The 21,412-nt window shown below is 49.9% G+C and overlaps 1 protein-coding gene across 3 annotated transcripts; it reads right to left on the reverse strand.

Annotated features, from left to right (window-relative positions):
- Positions 1–400: 400 nt before the first annotated feature.
- Positions 401–20,120, reverse strand: aldocb (aldolase C, fructose-bisphosphate, b). Of its 3 annotated transcripts, none has more exons than XM_078422597.1 (9): positions 20,008–20,120; positions 11,944–12,092; positions 11,098–11,309; positions 10,520–10,574; positions 7,116–7,276; positions 6,057–6,140; positions 4,347–4,521; positions 2,599–2,798; positions 401–1,289 (listed from the first exon to the last, which is right to left on the reverse strand). In XM_078422597.1, exons 2-9 carry the CDS (start codon positions 12,053–12,055, stop codon positions 1,182–1,184), a joined length of 1,107 nt encoding a protein of 368 aa, XP_078278723.1. In that variant the 5' UTR covers positions 12,056–12,092; positions 20,008–20,120; the 3' UTR covers positions 401–1,181. The 3 variants fall into 3 exon arrangements, with proteins under 3 accessions (XP_078278723.1, XP_078278725.1, XP_078278724.1); XM_078422599.1 differs by having other exon boundaries at positions 11,944–12,073; positions 20,008–20,089; XM_078422598.1 differs by lacking the exon at positions 20,008–20,120 and adding an exon at positions 15,350–15,370.
- Between the last annotated feature and the right edge of the window lie 1,292 nt (positions 20,121–21,412).

The raw sequence follows: 21,412 nt of genomic DNA on the forward strand, positions 1-21,412 counted from the left end.
GGCAGCACCTGTGGAAAGAGAAACGGGTCCAGGGCCCTTTGGGAAGGATCTCAAAGAAGACTTGAGAGTGGCAGGAAAGATTGAGGAACAGCACAGAGGCTGTAGTTGGGAAGAAAGATTTTGTTTTGTGGAGAGTGGTGACAAATGGAACGGGTTAAAAATTGTTTGTGTTAAAATGGGATACTTGTAACTTTGTCGACGCCCTTTATGTGGCGACTCTTTGCATACCTTGGGTGTGCAAAACAAAGAATATCAGCGGCTTGTCACATGTGACAATAAAGTCTCATTCATCCATTCAACACAAGGTTTATGAAAGCAGCAATGTTGGTCAGGATGTTTCTGCATCAAGCACAAATGAAATTAAAAGTTAATCATTAAATTGAGTAGCAGACAATAATACTAGGGTTTGTTCCCTTCGTTTATTGTAACTACTGGTAGATGTAGAGTCAGTACAGTTATATATCACAAAATACTTTTAAACACAACACTCAGCGCTCCCAAGTAATTGCATCCAGTCACATGTGCACCCTGCACACAAAAAAATATATACGAACAGTGCATCCCCTGTTGCCCTGTGCAGGGAGGGAACACCATGAGCACTGTCTCTAACCAGTTTCAGCTTGTGGTGTGTGCATGTCTATTAGTAATAATTACTTCTCTATATTCAAGTGTGCAGCCACCTCTTCTGTTGTGATCTCACTTGACAAGCTACAGTAACATATTCACATTATCACACATGCAGTGAATATCTGATCTACAAGTGGTTATCGGAAAGATTACTTGCTCATCACAAGCCTGGGTGATTAAGAGGCAAGGCAGGCAACACTACGATAACGTTTAACTCTTTCAGGGAAGCAAGGGGACACTGCATGATATTTGAGGGTGCTGAACATCCAAGAAGGGGTCTGTCCATTTATATCGAAAGGTCACAAGACATCTGGTAGAGTATTATCAAGTGAAACTAAATTGACTTGGGCAATTGACTTTTGGGGTGGGAGGGAGGGGGGGAATAGTGCTGCCTGTACTCTTAAACTTAAGTCACAGCTACACAGTTAAACAACGCAGGCAGTGAGAACACCATGTACAAGGCAGCAGAGGCTGTGGGTCAGCTGATTACGAGAAGCCGATTGGAGATTTTCTTTTTATTGATTTTATTACTTGTACTTTCCTGTGGTTTCCGTTCAGTAAGCATGATTTTCTACAAAGAGAGACTGGCTGGCTGCACCTTCATCCTCATTGCTTGGCTCATTGCTTGGCTCGTACTGCCCAAGGGAGGCCAAGCTGTTCACCTGAAACAAGAGAAAGCCGATTGAAACGCAGAAAATGCCCAGAACAATGCCGTCGCCAACCGCTGGTGGTGTAGTCGCCGACCACTGGCGAAAACTAAAGTATCATGGGGCCTCTAAAACATTACTGTTCTGCTGGTTGGCCAACCCAGGCCCATACCCCCACTCCCTGTGCACATTCCCTAGTATAGCAACAGTTCCCTTTCTAAAATTCTCATTCTGTTCATATCACTCCCTTCATGGCCTATTGCCCTTCCTATTTTTATCTGCTCCTCCAGCATCTTGTTCTTTGAGTACATCCTGTTTTGCTGCAGCCGTTCTCTTTCATCTCATGTTCACCGGTGGCCATGTTTTAATTTGCCAAGATCCAAACTCAAATTCCCTGCTTTAAGGATATCCATCAAACCTCTGTCTTCAACCAAGCTTCTGACCATCTGGTTCAGTATCAATTTATGCAGCCCCATGTCTGCGTCTAATGTTTCTCCTGTGAAGCACTACAAGGGGCACTGTGAAAATTCACAGTGATCTAGTTGCAGATTTAGTAAGGTAAATGGCTTTTCAAAGAGTCAGGAGAGCATTAACTGGAGGAGATCTGATTATCATTGGAGTGGCACAGCTGATAGAGCTGCTGCCTCATGGCACCAGAGACCCGGGTTTGATCTGGTCCTCAGGTGCTGTCTGTGTGGAGTTTCCATGTTCTCCCTGTGATCGCACAGGTTTCCTTCCACATCACAAAGACGTGTGGTTTTGTGGCCTTCTTGTAAAATTGACCCCTAATGTGTGAAGTGAGTGCCTCAGAAATTGGGATGACATAGAACTCGTGTGAATGGATGACTAATGGTCAGCATGGATAGGTGGGCCGAAGGGCCTGTTTTTATGCTGTATCTGTAAACTAAATGTCCACGATCAGGTGGTGGTAGATGTGTAGGAAAATAACTGCAGATGCTGGTTCAAATTGAAGGTAAACACAAAATGCTGGAGTAACTCAGCAGGTCAGGCAGCATCTCAGGAGAGATGGAATGGGTGACGTTTCGGGTCGAGACCCATCTTCAGACTGAAGAAGGGTCTCGACCCGAAACATCACCCATTCTTTCTCTCTGCCTGGCCCACTGAGTTACCCCAGCATTTTGTGTCTACCAGGTGGTGGTGAATGGTGACCAAGGGCAGAATCCCTCCCTCAGTTCTTCACTAAACCCGTGTCCCACCCAGTGAGTTCACTGTTTCCTTTGGCATACACCACAGGTTGCTGGTACAATGCCAGGTCCAGGAACCCTCTGTGGAGCCACGGCACATTCCCTAAGAGCACTCTTACCTCAGCACGCTTCATGAACTCATCCTGTGCGGCCTGCATGTTCTCCGCCTCGCCGCCCCAGGCACTCAGCGCAGACGCCTGCAGGGCCCGGCCAAAGGAGAAGGTCAGGGCCCACGGTTTTGGCACTGGACATTTATTGATGGCGTTGAGGTTGACGGTGGCCTCCTCCTCACTCTGCCCTCCAGATAAGAATGTGACTCCTGGGAGAAAGCAGACAATAACAGTGTGCAGAGCTCGGGCTGAGGCAACAAAACAATCTGCTGGAGGAACTCATCAGATCGAGCAGCGTCTGTGGGAGGAGACGAGCGGTCAACGGTTTTCACCATTCGGATTGAAAGAGGAGAGGGAAGGTAAAGAGGTGAGGTGGGCCAAGAGCTAGCAAGCAATCGGCTGATCCATGTGGGGAGGGGGAGAGAGTGGTCCTGGGAAAGACAGAAAGATTGTGCAGATGTCGTGACTGGTTTTAAGCTGAAGAACGTCTGAGTGGTGTCTGTACCATTCTGCCGTGAGCAACATTTCTGTGAAGCTCACGGATATAGGGGTGCCGTTTATTTTATTTATTAAAAACATTTTAAAGTTGGAGTGCACTTTAATGTGATACTGACAGGGGGTAAAAAGTGTGACTTTATTTTGCCAAGTTTCGTCCCTGCAAGGAACAAACTTACGCCACAGTGAGAATCTGGCAACTGGATGTACAGTTTGATCCACAATGACTATTTTCCAAGTTCCCCCGGGGAAAATTGCTCAATAGAGGATTTGAGTTTAGGAGCAGGGAGGTTCTGCTGCAGTTGTACAGGGCCTTGGTGAGACCGCACCTGGAGTATTGTGTGCAGTTTTGGTCTCCTAACCTGAGGAAAGACGTTCTTGCCTTAGAGGGAGTACAGAGAAGGTTCACCAGATTGATCCCTGGGATGGCGGGACTTACATATGAGGAAAGACTAGATAGACTGGGCTTGTACTCGCTGGAATTTAGAGGACTGAGGGGGGATCTTATAGAAACATATAAAATTCTTAAGGGGTTGGAGAGGCTAGATGCGGGAAGATTGTTCCCGATGTTGGGGGAGTCCAGAACCAGGGGTCACAGCTTAAGGATAAGGGGGAAGTCTTTTAGGACCGAGATGAGAAAACATTTCTTCACACAGAGAGTGGTGAGTCTGTGGAATTCTCTGCCACAGAAGGTAGTTGAGGCCAGTTCATTGGCTATATTTAAGAGGGAGTTAGATGTGGCCCTTTTTGCTAAAGGGATCAGGGGGTATGGAGAGAAGGCAGGTACAGGCTACTGAGCTGAATGATCAGCCATGATCATATTGAATGGCGGTGCAGGCTCGAAGGGCCGAATGGCCTACTCCTGCACCTATTTTCTATGTTTCTATGTTTCTATATCACTTCCTCAAGCATTTACACACCTACGCTTTTTATGTGACACCAAAGTCAGGTTTGTAGAAATTAAAAAAGTGGGAAAAAAACAACGTGTAATTTTAAACAGCAAAGCCACTCGTTGAAACTACATAACTACACTGATCCTCATTAACACAAAGTGCTGGAGTAACTCAGCAGGTCAGGCAGCATCTGTGGAGGGAATGGTTCGGCGATGTTTCGGGTTGGGATGTCGGGTTACTCCAGCACTTTGTGTCTTTTGATCAAGATTCTAGCGTCTCCAGTTCCTTGTGTCTTCAGCCTGATCCAGATTAATATCAGTTCGGTCACAAGCAAATGCCCATCACGCCACAGCTTGATGAACTACGTACCTGGAACAGCAGGTGGGACAGTGCGCCTCAGTGCAGTAACTGTCGCCTTGGCAATCTCCTCGGGGCTGTATTTGGTAGGGCAAGAATGGCCAGGAGTCACCATGTTGGGCTTCAGCAAAGTACCTTCCAGGTAAATATGGTGATCACTTAGTGCTTTATAAACAGCCCCCAACACCTAAAACACAAAGAGTAGAGCACTGCATAAAAACTTCGTTCAGAGAAAGGTTTTGCTTCCCACCATAGTTCTTGCTATGAGATGGAGATTAAATGGGTAGAAATCCACACAGGCCAGTGTTTGCATTGTGACTCAGATCAGAGGACACCAATTGATCAGTCGATCATTCTGCACAGACATTCAGGGACAATGGAATGGGTAGGAAAGGAAAATCTCTCACTGATTTTTTTTCTCAATAACTTTTCTAATCTATATACTAAAACTCTCGTTTGTTATCTTGTTTGTGACTGAACTTCAGCCAAAACGGTGCACGATAGCACGACAATTTTAGGCCCACCTTACTCACCATTATCACTTTAGTGATAATGCAAGTAGTTTTATTGAAATTGGTGTTATATTTTTTAAGTTATTCACAATTTCAAGTTTAAAAGGAAGGGGAGGGGAGGAGGGAGGGTGGAGTGGGGGAGAAGGGAGAGGGGAGGGGGGGTTGTGGGGAGGGGGGAGAGGACAGGGTGCTGCACCAATGCAGGAGAGTTTTGGGCCCAACCAGGGCTGTCTTAATGCATGGGCCTGATGGGCACTTGCCCGGAGCCCCACGAGCATAGGGGCCCCATGCTGATCTGTGTATGTTAAGTGACTTGCAATAAATAAATACTACTTTAAAAATGTAGTTTCAATAAGTGCTTTTTACGCAACATTTTCGGTCCCTAAGTGCTTCTCACAGCGATCTGTAAGTGCTTTTCACAACAATGTAGCACCCTAAGTCCATCGCTAAGTGCTTTTCAGTAAGTGCTTTTCACCGGCACGACAGGGTGGGGGCTGGTAGGGAAAGGGGGGTGGGGGAGAGTAACGGTAGGGGCCCCAGTACACTGCTTTGCCCGGGGGCCCATAATGCTGTAAAAACGGCCCTGGGCCCAACGGGTCCACTTGGTCTAGTAACAACTAATTGCTTGGATGCATTGCTTGGTACCTGAAAGTACCAACATTCTGCTCCACTCCTGAAGGCCAGGCCCTCAGAGAGAAGCCAGACCAGGATAAAACGTGGAGTTCAAAATGAACAGTCAACATTTGGAGTCAAATCCTTTCATTTGATTGAAATATACAGCATGGAAACAGACCGAGTCCACTCTGACCACCTGGTCATGCTAATTTAACATCCATTTCCCCCCACACGAGGGGCAATTTTACAAAGGTCAATTAACCTATAAACCTGCACGTCTTGAGGTACGGGAGGAAACCAGAGTGCCCGGTGGAAACCCAATATGCAACCATCGACAATGATGAATCTTCACTTGGGGAGTCCAAAGCAATAATTCTGCGATGAGATTCATTCACTGGCCACTGTTTTCTGTAACTCCTTACATTTTTCCATTTGTCCTCCACTTGGCAGAATTTGCCTCCTCTGCTTTACGTCTCACCCCATTTCACAGAAGAATCGCTGGTTCAATATCCAACAGTGGCTAAAAAAAAAATAGATGTGGAATGGCCCAGGATCACAAGTACCGTTGGTATACAGGCACTTTCTATAGACCCACCTTTTCTGTGACGTATTGGCAGCGCTTCAGGTCATGCGTACCATCCGGTAGAATCTCAGGCTCCACAATGGGAACAATGCCATTCTAGAACACAAAGATGGGAAATGGTAAAGCCTCCAGTTCACGAAGATGGGAAATGGTGAGGGAATGGTAAAGCCTCCAGTTCTGGATGCAGTTCATAACTTGTTCATTGTTCACACTTTCCCTGTCACTGTTTGCCTGTCAACAGGTCAGTGAACATCTCTGGACCGGTTGGGTTTTGGCAGCTGCCTTCCGCGGTGTAGCACAGTGCCACATACAAATCCCATTATCGACCCACCACTACTACCCTCCACCCATGCCTCATCGCATCTCAAATTAGATGTAAACTTTACCAAGAGCACCCAATGGAGAATCCGCACCACTCTTCTCTTTGGCAGCAGTTTGCAGAGTGAAAGAGGTGAGAACACACATGGCAATGGGGCAAACTTTAACTCCAGCTCCAGCTAGTGCAAGAACCACAAAGTTACTTTCAACTTTATGGGACTTTTTAAGCCCTCGTTTGGAGTATTGTGTACAGATCTCATTGCCCCATTACGGGAAGGATGTGGGAACATTGGAGAAGGTGCAAAGGAAGGTTTACCAGAGTACTACCTGGATTGGAGGACATTAGCTCCAAGGAGAGGTTGGACAAACTGGGATTGCTTTCTCTGGAGCTTTGGAGGTTGAGGGGAGACCTGATAGCAGTTTATAAAATGATGGGAGGGATAGATAGCGTAGACAATCTTTTCACTAGCATAGAAATGCCAAAGACTAGAGGGCATAGTTTTAAGGTGGGAGGGTCAAAGTTTAAAGGAGATGTGAAGGGTAGGTTTTTTTTCAGACTGCACTGCCAGGGTTGGTGGTGGAAGCAGATCGACTTGTTGCATTTAAGAGTTTTTTTGACAGGCACACGGATATGTAGGTAATGGAGGGATATGGATCACATGCAGGCAGGGGAGTTGTCCACACGAATATAGTGGGCCGAAGGGACTGTTCCTGTGCTGTACTGATCTATATATCGCACGCCCTTCACTGTACCTGCTGGCAGATGCTGGCATATCGCGCCAGGACATTGGCGTTCTCCAAGATTGCAAGTGCAGACGGGGTTGTTGGACTAATTTTCAGTACACAACGCCACTTTGCAAAGTCTGCTCCATCCTTTTTGTACTGAGCACAGCGCTCTGCTAATCCATCCAAGCCTTCAAATTGAAAGCACATCACAGTTAACCATCAAGCTGCAGAAATACACAGATGCCCTCCCAAAAGTCCTGCAAATGTCTCTCTGTAGTTTTCAATCAAATTTCCTTCCAAATTTACCAAATGTTACTTTTGCAAAGGATATTCTATGTTGTAAAAAATAAAACAGGGCTACGTGGGACCAGTGCTGGTGCTGTTTGATTAGGTAAGGAAAGGTGTGTTCTCTCTCTGGGTAGTGCAGTATGGCTTCACTGGGTTAATTTCTGAATGTAAGGAGGATATCCAGTGGAGATCTATAGTGGGCTTGCCCAATGCTCCTTGGAGTTACGGTGGTAAGGTCTTCTCAGTGAGAGGGACTCAAAACATCACCTAGCCCTTTTCTCCAGAGATGCTGCCTGACCCGCTGAGTCACTCCAGCACTTTTTATCTATCTTCGGCATAAACCAGCATCTGCAGTTCCTTCCAACACATTTTGTCTGCTCAGAGGTTGCTCTCTCTGGCAGGAGGGTGATGAACTGGGAGAATGGTCTCGAGATGGCAGAATGAGCCACTTCACGTCAGGCCAGGAAAAAATTCTTTACGCAGGAGGTTGTGAATCCTTAGAATCTGTTACCCAAAGAGCTTTCGAATAGTTATTGAGGTTTTTTCAAAGCTACGATGGATAGAGTTTTTGATACCAAGAAAATGTGCAGATTTCAGGAATAGCATGTTGAAGTGGATCAAGTTGGAGGATCATTTCAATAGAGAGTTAGATTTAGCTGATAGGGATAATGGAATCAAGGGATATGGGGAAAAAACAGGAACGGGGTAATGATTTTAGATGATCAGCCATGATCATAGTGAATGGCGGGGCTGGCTCAAAGGGCCGAATGGCCTACTCCTGCTCCTATGTTTCTATTTATATGTGGATCAAACAGCACAGCAGGTGTGACGCATTCAACTGCTGTAAAATCTTCATTGTGGTTTTGTGGTTTGTGCGTGCTAGATGTTAAACCTCCACTGCTCTCCCATCAATATCCTCCTGCCTCTGTGGACAGGCTTGGCTTAATTACTTTTAACCTTGAGCATCTCTGAAATATGCCCTTGGCTCGTAAACATACAAGCTTTGCTTCACCAGACTGCTGATGCTGAAAAAGCCAGCTACATCCTGAAGCAGCCTGAACCAACTGGAATGGAGCCAGTCTCTGTGGAACAGTCACAGCGTTCCTTGTTATCAGAATAGAACTGGCTTTTCCCAGCTGCTGACAATTCGCACAGAGCCACGTGTTGTGATCAGAATAGGGGACACTCGGGTGTCAGAACCCTTCTCCGTCTCATAGTTACTGTGTCAAAATGTGGGGAGGAATGGATCGCGAGAGAGAATGTCCACTTGGGAACTGCGTAATACAGCGACTGGAGGGAAATGGATTAGGTGCAGGCAAAGAGGAGATTAGTTTAGCATGGTATCATGCTCGGCACAGACGCTGTGGGCCAAAGGACCTGTTCGTGTGCAGTACGTACAGTTCTATGTTCTTAATCTATCAAGAACAAAACAAGTCATTATCGTCCCCTCTTCAGCCTGTTTGAATATTGTCGGAGTGCAGGATTGCTTCCGAAATGTTTTTAAGGGAAGTGCATGATCCAGCTCGAGGAAAACAAATGGATATAATCCCAAGCACAGTCTCTGGAGGCAAGATGAGAAATCGGTGACCCAACTCAGGCCACAACCCCAAAATGGATGAAAGACCAGGGATGTTTAGGTACGCAGTGCACAAGCTCAGGCATCTTGAGAAAGTGGGTTTAAAACATCATTTGGGATCCCGGATATTATAAATAGAGGCACAGGTTACAGGAGCAAGGAACAAAGAGTAAACTCCTGGAGGAACACAATAGATCAGCATCCGTGGAGACGGAGGGATGATCGAGGTCATGGGTGGAGACCCTACATCAGGACACCAAGACCAGGGACACGTCAAGGAGTCTAGTTCTGGGCACCATACATTAGGGAAGATGTAAATGGATGCACCTTGTAAGTAGTGCGGGTTAGATTTCCCCACATGATTCCAGGGATGGGGATGTTTAGATGTGGATTTACTGGAGAAGATGGCGTTGCTCTTGAAGAAGTGAGGATTGCAAGAGTGTTTAAATCCACGATGGGTGTAGAGTTATTGGGTAGAGAAAAAAAACTGTTCCCTTTCGGCAAAAAGGGGCAAGAATAAAGGATAAAGAATGTAGGCGATTCAATAGAGAACCAAAACTCTACGTGGTGTGTGGTGGGTCCTACAGTTCAGGGATAGTAGGGGAGCAGACTCGGTGGTTGCCGCATTCAGAAGGGAGCTCGATAAATAGATGAAAAGAAAGAAATTGCAGGGCTGTAGATCAAGACTGGCGAGATCCGTCTTCCATGTTGCAACCATTCTGAGATTGCATTAAAATTCCACTGGGACAGAGAGAATGGGGGTCAAGGGGAAATGTCAGAGATTGTCAGCCACCACCAGCAGCTGGGGATTTCTGACAGTGGAGATTTATATCTTCAATTCATTCCCCTTTAACACGTTCTTTCCCGCAGGTCATCAACGTCACATGCAGGCGATCCAATGACCCCTGCATCGGAGCAGATGATGAAATGCTCAGTGGGTCTGATGGCATTTACTGAGAGAAAAAACTGTCCATGTTTCAGGTCAATGATCTTGCTTCAGTTAAAGAGCATGGAACTGTACCGCACATGAACAGGCCCTGACCAGGTAGAGACGGGAGGTTTTAAGCTGCAGAAAAAGAGGGAGGCAGGGAGAAACAGAGGAAAAAAGGATAGGCTGGCAGGTAGGAAAGATTAAACAACAATCACTGGGAGAGTCAGCTGCAAAGCTCCTCTCCCCCTCTGACACCTTTCTCCAACCACAGCGCACAGATCTTTAGTTTTAGTTTGGGGATACAGCATGGGAACAGACCATTCAGCCCACCAAGTCCACGCCAACCTTCCATCACCTGCTAACACTAGTTCCAGGTACCCCACTTATACATCCGCTCCCTCCGCACTGTGACAATTTACAGAGACCAATTAACCTAGAAGCCCACGCATTCTTTGGCATGTGGGAGGAAATAGCAACCCACACAGTCGCAGGGAGAACGTGCAAACTTCACAAAGACAGCACCCGAGGTGAAGATTGCAGGTGCTGTGAGGCTGCAGCTCTGGCAGCCTCTCTCACTGTCTTCTGCCTGCCCGCAGCACCGTCAAGGCTCCCGTTCAGATTGCACAGATCCTTTACCTTGAGTGGTGGACTCTCCATTGGTTCCAGCCAAGGGGACTACTCCTTTATCAACCTGGAAATACAGGACAGCTTAGTCCAACATAACCCCCAGCGTTCACATGCACCATTGACATTTATAATTCATGCACAACACTCTTCAAGAATCAGTCCCTATCATTACAATACAACCTGCCCTTGGTCATTCTGATGGGACTGATTCAATTCTAGTTAATGGAAGTGACCCACAGTTGGCTCTGGGCCCAGGTGAAAGTCTGGGATCTAAACGCCTTTTGTACACCACTCTCTGCCTCCACCACCACCCCCCAGAAGTGCATTGCAAGCACCTACCACCCATGCAGCGTACGAATTTCATTGTTCCATTGCCGATACAAATGACAAATAAGCGCTCTCGACTCTTGCTTCATGCTTTACCCATAAACGTTTGACCATTAAGCATTGAGCTTGGACAGATGTCTCCGCAATGTTCAGTGGTCAGGAGGGAACTTTGCCTCATTTCATTCCTCCCTCTGGGTAGGTCACTCTCACCACGTGCCACGGTCATCCAGCAGAAGCCCCCCCCCCCCCCGGCCGCTTACCTTGATCCCGGCCACAATGTTCCTCTCTTTGATAATGTCTATGAAGGGGGTCCCGTCATCAGTGGCCTGGTACAGAGTCTCGTGGAAGAAGATAACGCCTCCGATGAAGGTTTTGACCGGTTCGTCAGCTGTGATCAGGATCTGCCGGTACAGGCGGCGGTTCTCCTCAGTGTTCTCCACGCCGATCTGGGTGAACCGCTTGGCCATGCTCCCTTTGAAAGTGGAAATGTCAAAGATCAGAAGGCACAACTTTAAGGTGAGAGGGGCAAAGTTTAAAGGAGCTGTGCAGGGCAAGTTTTTTTTTGAACACAGAGAGTGGTGGGTGCCTGGAACTCGCTGTCAGGGGTGATGGTGGAAGCCAGATAGGAGAGTGGTGTGAAAGTGGCGTTTAGATAGGCACCTGGACATCCAGGGGATGGAGGGATATGGATCTCATGCAGCCAGAGATGCTTAGTTTCACCTGACAACATAGACGGAATGGCCTGGTCCTGTGCTGTACTGTTCTGTATTCTCTACCTCTCCTCTGCTGTCTCTTTCCTCTCTCAATCCCACCGTTTAGTGTTGTCAAATTCAGGATGGGGACTGCGGTTTAATGGATCAGGAGGAAGGCCAGGGGGGGTCTATGCTTTACGGTGAGTGTGTCTCGTTCACCGCTGCTCCCCGTCCCCTCTGGTCTGACAGCCCAGGGTGAGTGTCCTGAGGGGGAGACAGGTGAAACCTGCAGTTGGCACAAACGCACAGGAGCACAGCGGCTGTGCATATGGGACTGGGGATTCCCGATGCACTGTACCTCTCCCACCTTCACCAATACCACACGTGCCGGGAACCCGACGCTGACGCACTCACCCACAGACTCATCGGCAGCCAGGATGCCCTTTCCAGGCGACACAATCTGCAGGGCGATTTCATTCAACTCCTTCTTCTGCTCAGGAGTCAGTGCTGGAGCCTGGTGCGTCATCTTCCAACCAGCTCAAAGCTGCATCAAAGGCGGAAATCTGCAGGTAATCAATGGTCAATGGTTTCTTTATTGTCACGCGTGCCGGGCACAGTGAAATACAATTTTGGCATGCACATCCGCAAGACTACCCCCAGACGTAAACACAGTGGCCCCAGTAAGTGCGGTATGCACAGAGCAGCCCACTGAGTCCTTGTGCAAGAGGTGCCATTCCACTGTCCCGGCTGCAGCTGGCTATAAAGGCCCATTGCAGCCATCTCCTGCGCCATTTTGGCTGTCCAGCGAACTGTCGTCCCTCTCCACGTCTCGCCCTGGAGCTGTGTGTGACTCAAAAAACAGTCCCCTCCCTTTTCCAGCTCAACAATGACTGCAAGAAGCACGGAAATGAAACTAATTCCCCGCACAGTGGCCCAGCGGTAGACTTGCTGCCTCACAGCGCCAGACTACGGGTGCTGTCTGTACGGAGTTTGTACGTTCCCCCTGCGACCGCGTGGCTTTTCTCCGGGTGCTCTGGTTTCCTCCCACACTCCAAGGAAGTGTAGGTTTGCAGTTTAGTTGGCTTTCTGCAAACTGTCCCCAGTGTGTAGGATAGACCTAGTGGATGGGCGATCAAGGTCGATGTGGACATAGTGGGCCGAAGGGCCTGTTTCCACACCACCTCAAAACTGAACTGAACTAAACTAATCTGTATCACAGCAGCTGCGGGGAGCAGCAGGAAAGGGGCTTGCAGCTGAGGGGTGGGGGGACAGAAATAGAGAGGTAGGGAGGTGTTACCCAAAATTGGAGAACTCAATCTTCATATGACAATAGGTGCAGGAGTAGGCCATTCAGCCCTTCGAGCCAGCACCGCCATTCAATGCGATCATGGCTGATCACTCTCAATCAGTACCCCGTTCCTGCCTTCTCCCCATACCCCCTCACTCCGCTATCCTTAAGAGCTCTATCCAGCTCTCTCTTGAAAGCATCCAACGAACTGGCCTCCACTGCCTTCTGAGGCAGAGAATTCCACACCTTCACCACTCTCTGACTGAAAAAGTTCTTCCTCATTTCCATTCTAAATGGCCTACCCCTTATTCTTAAACTGTGGCCCCTTGTTCTGGACTCCCCCAACATTGGGAACATGTTTCCTGCCTCTAATGTGTCCAATCCCCTAATTGTCTTATATGTTTCAATAAGATCCCCCCTCATCCTTCTAAATTCCAATGTATACAAGCCTAATTGCTCCAGCCTTTCAACATACGACAGTCCCGCCATTCCGGGAATTAACCTAGTGAACCTACGCTGCACGCCCTCAATAGCAAGAATATCCTTCCTCAAATTTGGAGACCAAAACTGCACACAGTACTCCAGGTGCGGTCTCACCAGGGCCCGGTACAACTGTAAAAGGACCTCTTTGCTCCTATACTCAACTCCTCTTGTTATGAAGGCCAACATTCCATTGGCTTTCTTCACTGCCTGCTGTACCTGCATGCTTCCTTTCAGTGACTGATGCACTAGGACACCCAGATCTCGTTGAACATCCCCTCTTCCTAACTTGACACCATTCAGATAATTATCTGCCTTTCTATTCTTACTTCCAAAGTGAATAACCTCACACTTATCTACATTAAACTGCATCTGCCATGTATCTGCCCACTCACACAACCTGTCCAAGTCACCCTGCAGCCTTATTGCATCTTCTTCACAATTCACACTACCCCCCAGCTTAGTATCATCTGCAAATTTGCTAATGGTACTTTTAATCCCTTCATCTAAGTCATTAATGTATATCGTAAATAGCTGGGGTCCCAGCACCGAACCTTGCGGTACCCCACTGGTCACTGCCACTGGATATGGTTGGGTTGTGAGCTACCCAAGCAAAATAAGCAGTGCTGTTCCTCCAGTTTGTGTGTGCCCTCATTCTGCCAATGGAGGAGGCTCAGAAAATAGTGTAGGAATGGGAAGGATAATTAAAATGGTGAGCAAGCAGGAGATTCAACGAAACAATATAAACCAGAATTGTGAGAACACAGACGAGAGATGGAGAGTGGTGGTTATCACAGTGGTAGGAATGAGCAAGGACAAGATACGCGAGCGTCTCTGGAGTCTGAAGAAGGGTCCCGACCCGAAATGTCATCTATCCATGTCCTCCAGAGATGCTGCCTGACCCGCTGAGTTACTCCAGCACATCGTGTCTGTTTTATAAAGCAGCATCTGCTGTTTCTTGCGTCTGTAAGGACGGCAATCAGAGGATTTGCTGAGGAGGACGAGAATGTTTTGCTTAACCGTGACTCAGCACAGATCTATATTTTAGGCCAGTTCAGAGCTGAAATCGAAGTCAGCGTTAAAAATGGGCGCAGTGGTGAGATGGGAGGGAGTGCTGGTCCTTCCGTGGTCTGGGGGGAGCTGAGGAGGGAGGGAGGGGGAGGGAAGGGAGGGAGGGGGAGGGAGGGGAGGGAGGGGGAGGGAAGGGAGGGAGGGATGGGGAGGGAAGGGATGGGGAGGGAAGGGGAAGGGAGGGGAAGGGAGGGAGAGGGAAGGGAGAGGGAAGGGGGGGAGGGGGAAGGGGGGGAGGGAGGGAGAGGGAAGGGAGGGAGAGGGAAGGGAGGGAGAGGGAAGGGGGGGAGGGGGAAGAGGGAAGGGAGGGAGAGGGAAGGGAGGGAGGGAGAGGGAAGGGAGGGAGAGGGAAGGGGGGGAGGTAGGGGGAGGGAGAGGTAGGGGGAGGGGGAGGAAGGGAGAGGAAGGGGAGGGAAGGGGAGGGGAGGGGAGGGGAGGGGGGGAGGCGACACGGTCTCGGAACAGTGGGAGGAAACAAAAGATGTGAAGAGCAGAACTGTCAAGGTGGTGATGAGACTCGAAATGCGCAACGCAAAAGCATTGGCGCAGAGACTGAAGGTGAAATAGAAAGCGACAGACCAACGTGACTGTCTGAAGTTGCCGCATGCTGCGTCCCGTCTGGAGGACAGAATAAACTGGCGGAGGAACTCACACTGGAGAAGGGCCGCGACCCAACATCGTCCCCTCCGCAGATGCTGCCCGCCCCGCTAGCTGATAACCCCCCGAGATCCCGCACCCAGGGGGAGGCGGTAATGAATGAATGAAACCTCTTGTCTTTCACTGCACCGCTCTGCAGAATCAAAAGCGCCGCTGCGCTAAATGCGGACTGTGTCGGCTCAGGGTCAATGAATAAAAAAAGGTCATAGTCGTGGAGTACCGCACGGAAACAGACCCTTCGGCACCAATCATCTATTTACCCGCGATTGGCCCGTATCCCACTTTCCTTCCCATGTTCTTGTCCTTTAAATACCTAGATAGTACCTGTGTCTGGCGGCTTGTTCCATATACCCGACGCCCTGAGTGGGAAAAAAAGTTGCCCCTCATGTTCCTGTTAAACCGTAGCCCACGCAATATAAACCAATGCCCTCCAGTTCTCCATTCCCCGACTCGGGGGGGGGGGGGGGGGGGACTGTGTACGTTCATCCCATTTATTCCCCTCCTGATATTATACACCTCCCTTCAATTTCCAATGCCCCGAGGAATAAGGTCCCAGCCCGCCCAATCTCACCCTAAAGCCCAGGTCCTGGCAAGATCCTCGTAAATATTCTCTGCGGTCTCTCCAACTTAATGAATAATAAAGTGTCCATGAATTTTTTAAAGCTTCTATTTATTCTCCGCTGCAGAATTCTACAGAGACAAGAAATGCAGACGGAGTCTGGCTCTGGGATCTGCTGCCCTTGGCACAAGCTGTGGTTTATTTACCAACTGGCCGCTTGAATACTGATGTGGTGGCCGGTGCCTTTATCCGGAGGGAGGGAGGAAGCGCCAGGGCGCCCATCCCCCGCTCCTCTCCACACCCCCCCTCCCTCTCCCCCTCCCCGTTTAAATGTTGCTATCGTACCCGCCTCAAATACTTCCTCTGGCAGCTCGTTCCGTCTACTCTGTGAAAAAGCTGTCCCCCGGGATCCTATTAAATCGTTCCCCTCTCACTTTAAACCTGTGGCCACCGGTTCTTGATTCCCTCACTCTGGGAACAACATTCTGTGCATCCACCGGTTGTTTTATTCACCTCCATAAGATCAGTGCTCCGTGGACTTTAACCCTTGCCTGCCCAACCCCTCTGGTCAGCTCACATTGCATGTGAGATCGGTGTTTGTGACACTGCTGCGCTCCCTGGGCGGCGGGTCCGGACCACACTACCTGGGGCCAGACGACAACTATCAGACACCTCTTCCTACCTATCCCTGGACCATGACCCCACCGATGAACACCAGACCTTCATCAGCAGCACCATCACCGACCTCACCAACTCCGGCGAACTACCCCTCAGTGCCTCCAATCTCATAGTTCCCCAGCCCCGCACGGCCCGATTCTACCTCCTACCCAAAATCCACAAACACAATTGTCCCGGCAGACCCATTGTCTCTGCCTGCTCATGCCCCACCGAACTTATCTCTACCTACCTCGACTCCATCCTATCCCCCCTGGTCAAATCCCTCCCCACCTACGTCCAAGACACCTCACACGCTCTCCATCTCCTGGATAACTTCCGGTTCCCAGGCCCCCACTCCCTCATTTTCACCATGGATGTCCAGTCACTCTACACTTCCATCCCCCACAAGGATGGTCTCGAAGCCCTCCGTTTCTTCCTCGACCGTAGAACCAGCCAATCCCCATCGACCAACACTCTCCTCCGCCTAGCAGAGCTGGTTCTTACCCTCAACAACTTCTCCTTTGACTCCTCCCACTTCCTCCAAACCAGAGGCGTAGCTATGGGCACTCGCATGGGCCCTAGCTACGCCTGCCTCTTTGTCGGGTACGTCGAACAATCCCTGTTCCAGACGTACACTGGCCCCATCCCCGAACTCTACCTCCGCTACATCGACGACTGCATTGGTGCTACCTCTTGCACCCATGCAGAACTCACTGACTTTATACACTTCACCTCCAATTTCCATCCTGCCCTTAAATATACCTGGACTATCTCTGACATCTCCCTCCCGTTTCTGGACCTCACCATCTCCATCACAGGAGAAAAATTAGTGACGGACATTTATTACAAGCCCACCGACTCGCACAGCTATCTGGACTACACTTCTTCCCACCCGGTCCCCTGCAAAAAGTCTATCCCCTACTCCCAATTCCTCCGTCTACGCCGCATCTGTGCCCGGGATGAGGTGTTTCAGACTAGGGCTTCCGAGATGTCCTCGTTTTTCAGAAAACGGGGCTTCCCCTCCTCCATTATAGATGAGGCTCTCACTAGGGTCTCTTCTACATCCCGCAGCTCCGCTCTTGCTCCCCATCCCCCCACTCGCAACAAGGACAGGATCCCCCTCGTTCTCACCTTCCACCCCACCAGCCAGCGGATCCAACATATCATCCACCAACATTTCCGTCACCTACAACAGGACCCCACCACTGGCCATATCTTCCCATCCCCTCCCCTCTCTGCATTCCGCAGAGACCGTTCCCTCCGCAACTCCCTGGTCCACTCGTCCCTTCCTACCCAAACCACCCTAACCCCGGGCACTTTCCCTTGCAACCGCACGAGATGCAACACCTGTCCCTTTACCTCCCCCCTCAACTCCATCAAAGGACCCAAACATTCTTTCCAGGTGAGACAGAGGTTCACCTGCACCTCCTCCAACCTCATCTATTGCATCCGCTGCTCTAGATGTCAACTCATCTATATCGGCGAAACCAAGCGCAGGCTCGGCGATCGCTTCGCTGAACACCTGCGCTCGGTCCGCATTAACGCCACTGATCTCCCGGTGGCCCAGCACTTCAACTCCCCCTCCCATTCCCAGTCTGACCTCTCTGTCATGGGCCTCCTCCAGTGCCATAGTGAGGCCCGCCGGAAATTGGAGGAGCAGCACCTCATATTTCGCCTGGGCAGTTTGCGGCCCGGTGGTATGAACGTTGACTTCTCCAACTTCAGATAGCTCCTCTGTCCCTCCCTTCCCTCCTCCTTCCCAGATCTCCCTCTATCTTCCTGTCTCCACCTATATCCTTCCTTTGTCCCACCCCCGACATCAGTCTGAAGAAGGGTCTCGACCCGAAACGTCACCCATTCCTTCTCTCCCGAGATGCTGCCTGACCTGCTGAGTTACTCCAGCATTTTGTGAATAAATCGATTTGTACCAGCATCTGCAGTTATTTTCTTATACTACCTGGGGCCACGGCGCTGCCCACAGCCCGCACCAGGTAACTCGCCCTGAGCCCCTGCTGAGGGGCAAGCAGGGTGACGCTGGGAATCCACCCCAGCGCAGGCTTGCGGAAGGCGGTCAGTCCAGAGGAACCGTGGAGCATGGTGACCGCCCGCCCACCCACCCACCCACCACCAACAAGACGGCCACTTAATGACCAACAGCTTAAGCGCAGTGTGTAGCAGAGAACAGCAGACGCTGGTTTAAATCGAAGGTGGACACAGAATGCTGGAGTAACTCAGTGGGACGGGCAGCATCTCAGGAGCGAAGGAATGTGTGGACGTTTCGAGTCGAGACCCTTCTTCAGAGCCCGACAACAAAATCCCCGACAACTGATGGGAAACGGTCGTTCTGCAAACAGCTCTGCAAACAGTTCCCAACTCTCCCAATACTGTACCTCAAAGTGCTTTAGGTACTCAGCGGGTCGGGCAGCATCTGTGAAGGGACGTTTCGTAACGGGTCGGCTTGACTCAGTCCACAATCGGTCTGAAAAGGGTCCCCGTCTGCCCCATCCCTCCACAGATGCTGCCTGGGCCGCTGGGTTTTGCCGAGGTTCCAGCATCTGCTGTGTTTGAACCTCCATTTTGCTGCAGATTCCTCCGGCATTCAACTGAAATCACAATGGCCACGTTAAACAAACAACTACCTTGCGTCTGAAGAAGGGTCCAGACATGAAAAATGTTCCCAATGTTGGGGGAGTCCAGAACCAGGGGACACAGTCTAAGAATAAAGGGGAGGCCATTTAAAACTGAGGTGAGAAAAAATAATTTCACCCAGAGTTGAGAATTTGTGGAATTCTCTGCCACAGAGGGCAGTGGGGGCCAATTCATTGGATGAATTTAAAAGAGAGTTAGATAGAGCTCTGGGGGCTAGTGGAATCAGGGGATATGGGGAGAAGGCTGGCACAGGTTACTGATTGTAGATGATCAACCACGCTCACAATGAATGGCGGTGCTGGCTCGAAGGGCCAAATGGCCTCCTCCTGCACCTATTTTCTATGAAACGTCACCCATTCCTTCTCTCCAAAGATGCTGCCTGACGCGCTGAGTTACCCCAGCATTTTGTGATACCTTCGATTTGTACCAGCATCTGCAGTTATTTTCCTGTAGTTATTTATGTTACTTTCATCAGAATATTTACATCGTTCTCAAATTAATACATGCCCATCTTTGCCCAGCGGCACGAGAAACTGCAGGCGCGGGAAACTTGAGCAAAACCCAAACTGCTGGAGGAACGCAGTGCAGTCAGTGGGTCGGGCAGCATCTGGGGTGGGGTGGGGGGAGGGGGGGAAATGGGCAAGCAACGTTTCGGATCGGGACTCTTGATCATGGAGTCGGTGGGAGAGAGAACTGGAAAGGACGAAACCACCCTTCCCCAGGGCACACTCTGGCCTGGGAGTGTGTGATGGGACAGTGTAGAGCGAGCTTCACGTAGAGGGAACTCTTCGGTGTAGAGGGAGCTTAAAGGACTCGACATCAGGGCTACTAACACAGATCGCTTGCTCTGCAACAGTGCATTTAATGTATAGGACCCCCTTCGCACCAGTTTCTAGCGACGTTGCGGGAAGCTGCGTGAATAACGAGTGCTGCTGAAATGTCTTGAACTCTCGGTCTTTCCACATTAAACCCGTACACGGGGATTAAACCGGACCTGATGCCGCGCCAACTCATCAGTAAATTGTTGAACATTTCAGTGACTGCCAGCTCCCAGCGCTGGGTTCTCCGCTACACCCTCGCCTCCCCACCTCACCCCCCTCCCCTCATGCCACCTCACCAGCCGCTGTTCCCTCTCGCCGTGATCCGGCTCGTCTCCGCGTCCCGGGACCGCCTGCGCCCTGAATGCGCTTTTCCACGCTCCGCCCTGGGTTAATAAGGCCATTGTGATGCCGCAGAGTTACGTGACTGAGGCAAACTCCGCCCAGGGCCGCCGGCAAAGAGAAGTCTCCGGATCACCAGCCAACCCCCATCCCCCCCTCCCTCCCTCCCTCCCTCCCTCCCTCCCCCCAGCCACAGATTCTCCTCCCACTCGGGGCTCGCCCTCTTCCCCACGGAACACGACCCAGCGGCCGGCGGGAGGAGGGGGACTTTAACCAGGAGGGCGGAGAGAGAGAGGGGCATAGAGGAGAAAGTGGCAGTGTTTGGTGAACTAAGACCAGAGGGGGACAGTGGTAGACCAAAGTGGTAGACTGCGGGGAGCCGAGGATGTGGTTGGTTCCTCTGATACGACCATTTTCCCCTGCACCCCCTGTGCGTTGAGTTGAGTTGGATAATTCAGGGAAGTGAAAGTCCAGAACAAAGTTACCACTGAAAAGGAGAAAGTGTTTGCATACTTTAAAAGATGGATGCACCCCAAGGACCCAGGCTACTGAGGGAATGAATGCATGAATGAATGAATGAATATTTTATTGTCACACATGACAAGTCACAGTACAATTCCTTGTTTTGCACACGCAAGGTATGCAAACAGTTGTCACTTAAAGGGCGCCGACAAAGTTACAAAGCATCTTTGAAAGGAATCGGGAGGAGATCACTGGGGCCCTGATGCAGATACGTCGCTGGCCCCAGGTGATGCGGCAGGTGCCTGGACCATAACAAACTCGGTACGTAAGGTATTGTGGTTTGTTTGTGAGGGCAGGAGGATATGTTCATGAGTTATAGGAGCAGAATGGATTAGCACGGATGAGAGAGGTTATGGGGAGAAGGCAGGAGAATGGGATTGAGAGGGAATGATAGATCAGCCGGGATTGAATAGCATTGTAGACTTGATGGGCCAAATGGCCTAATCCTGCTCCGACAATTTATGAACATATAATTAGGCCATTTAGCCCATCAAGTCCACTCTGCCATTCAATCATGGCTGATCTATCTTTCCCTCTAAACCCCATTCTCCTGCCTTCTCCCCAGAACCCCCGACACCTTCACTAATCACCAATCTGTCAATCTTCACCTTAAAAATATCCATTGCCTTGGTCTCCACAGCCGTCTGGAGCAAGGAATTTCAGATATTCGCCACTCTATGACGTAAGGAATTCCTCCTCATCACCTTTCTCAAGGTACGTCCTATTATTCTGAGGCTGTGGCCTCTGGTCCTAGACTCTCCCACTAGTGGAAACATCCTCTCCACACCCACTCTATCCAGGCCTTTCATTAGTGGGGTGATTACAGCAGGGGTAGTGGTG

The sequence above is a fragment of the Rhinoraja longicauda genome, chromosome 26 (genome assembly GCF_053455715.1).
Source record: "Rhinoraja longicauda isolate Sanriku21f chromosome 26, sRhiLon1.1, whole genome shotgun sequence".
NCBI classification, from domain to species: domain Eukaryota; kingdom Metazoa; phylum Chordata; class Chondrichthyes; order Rajiformes; family Arhynchobatidae; genus Rhinoraja; species Rhinoraja longicauda.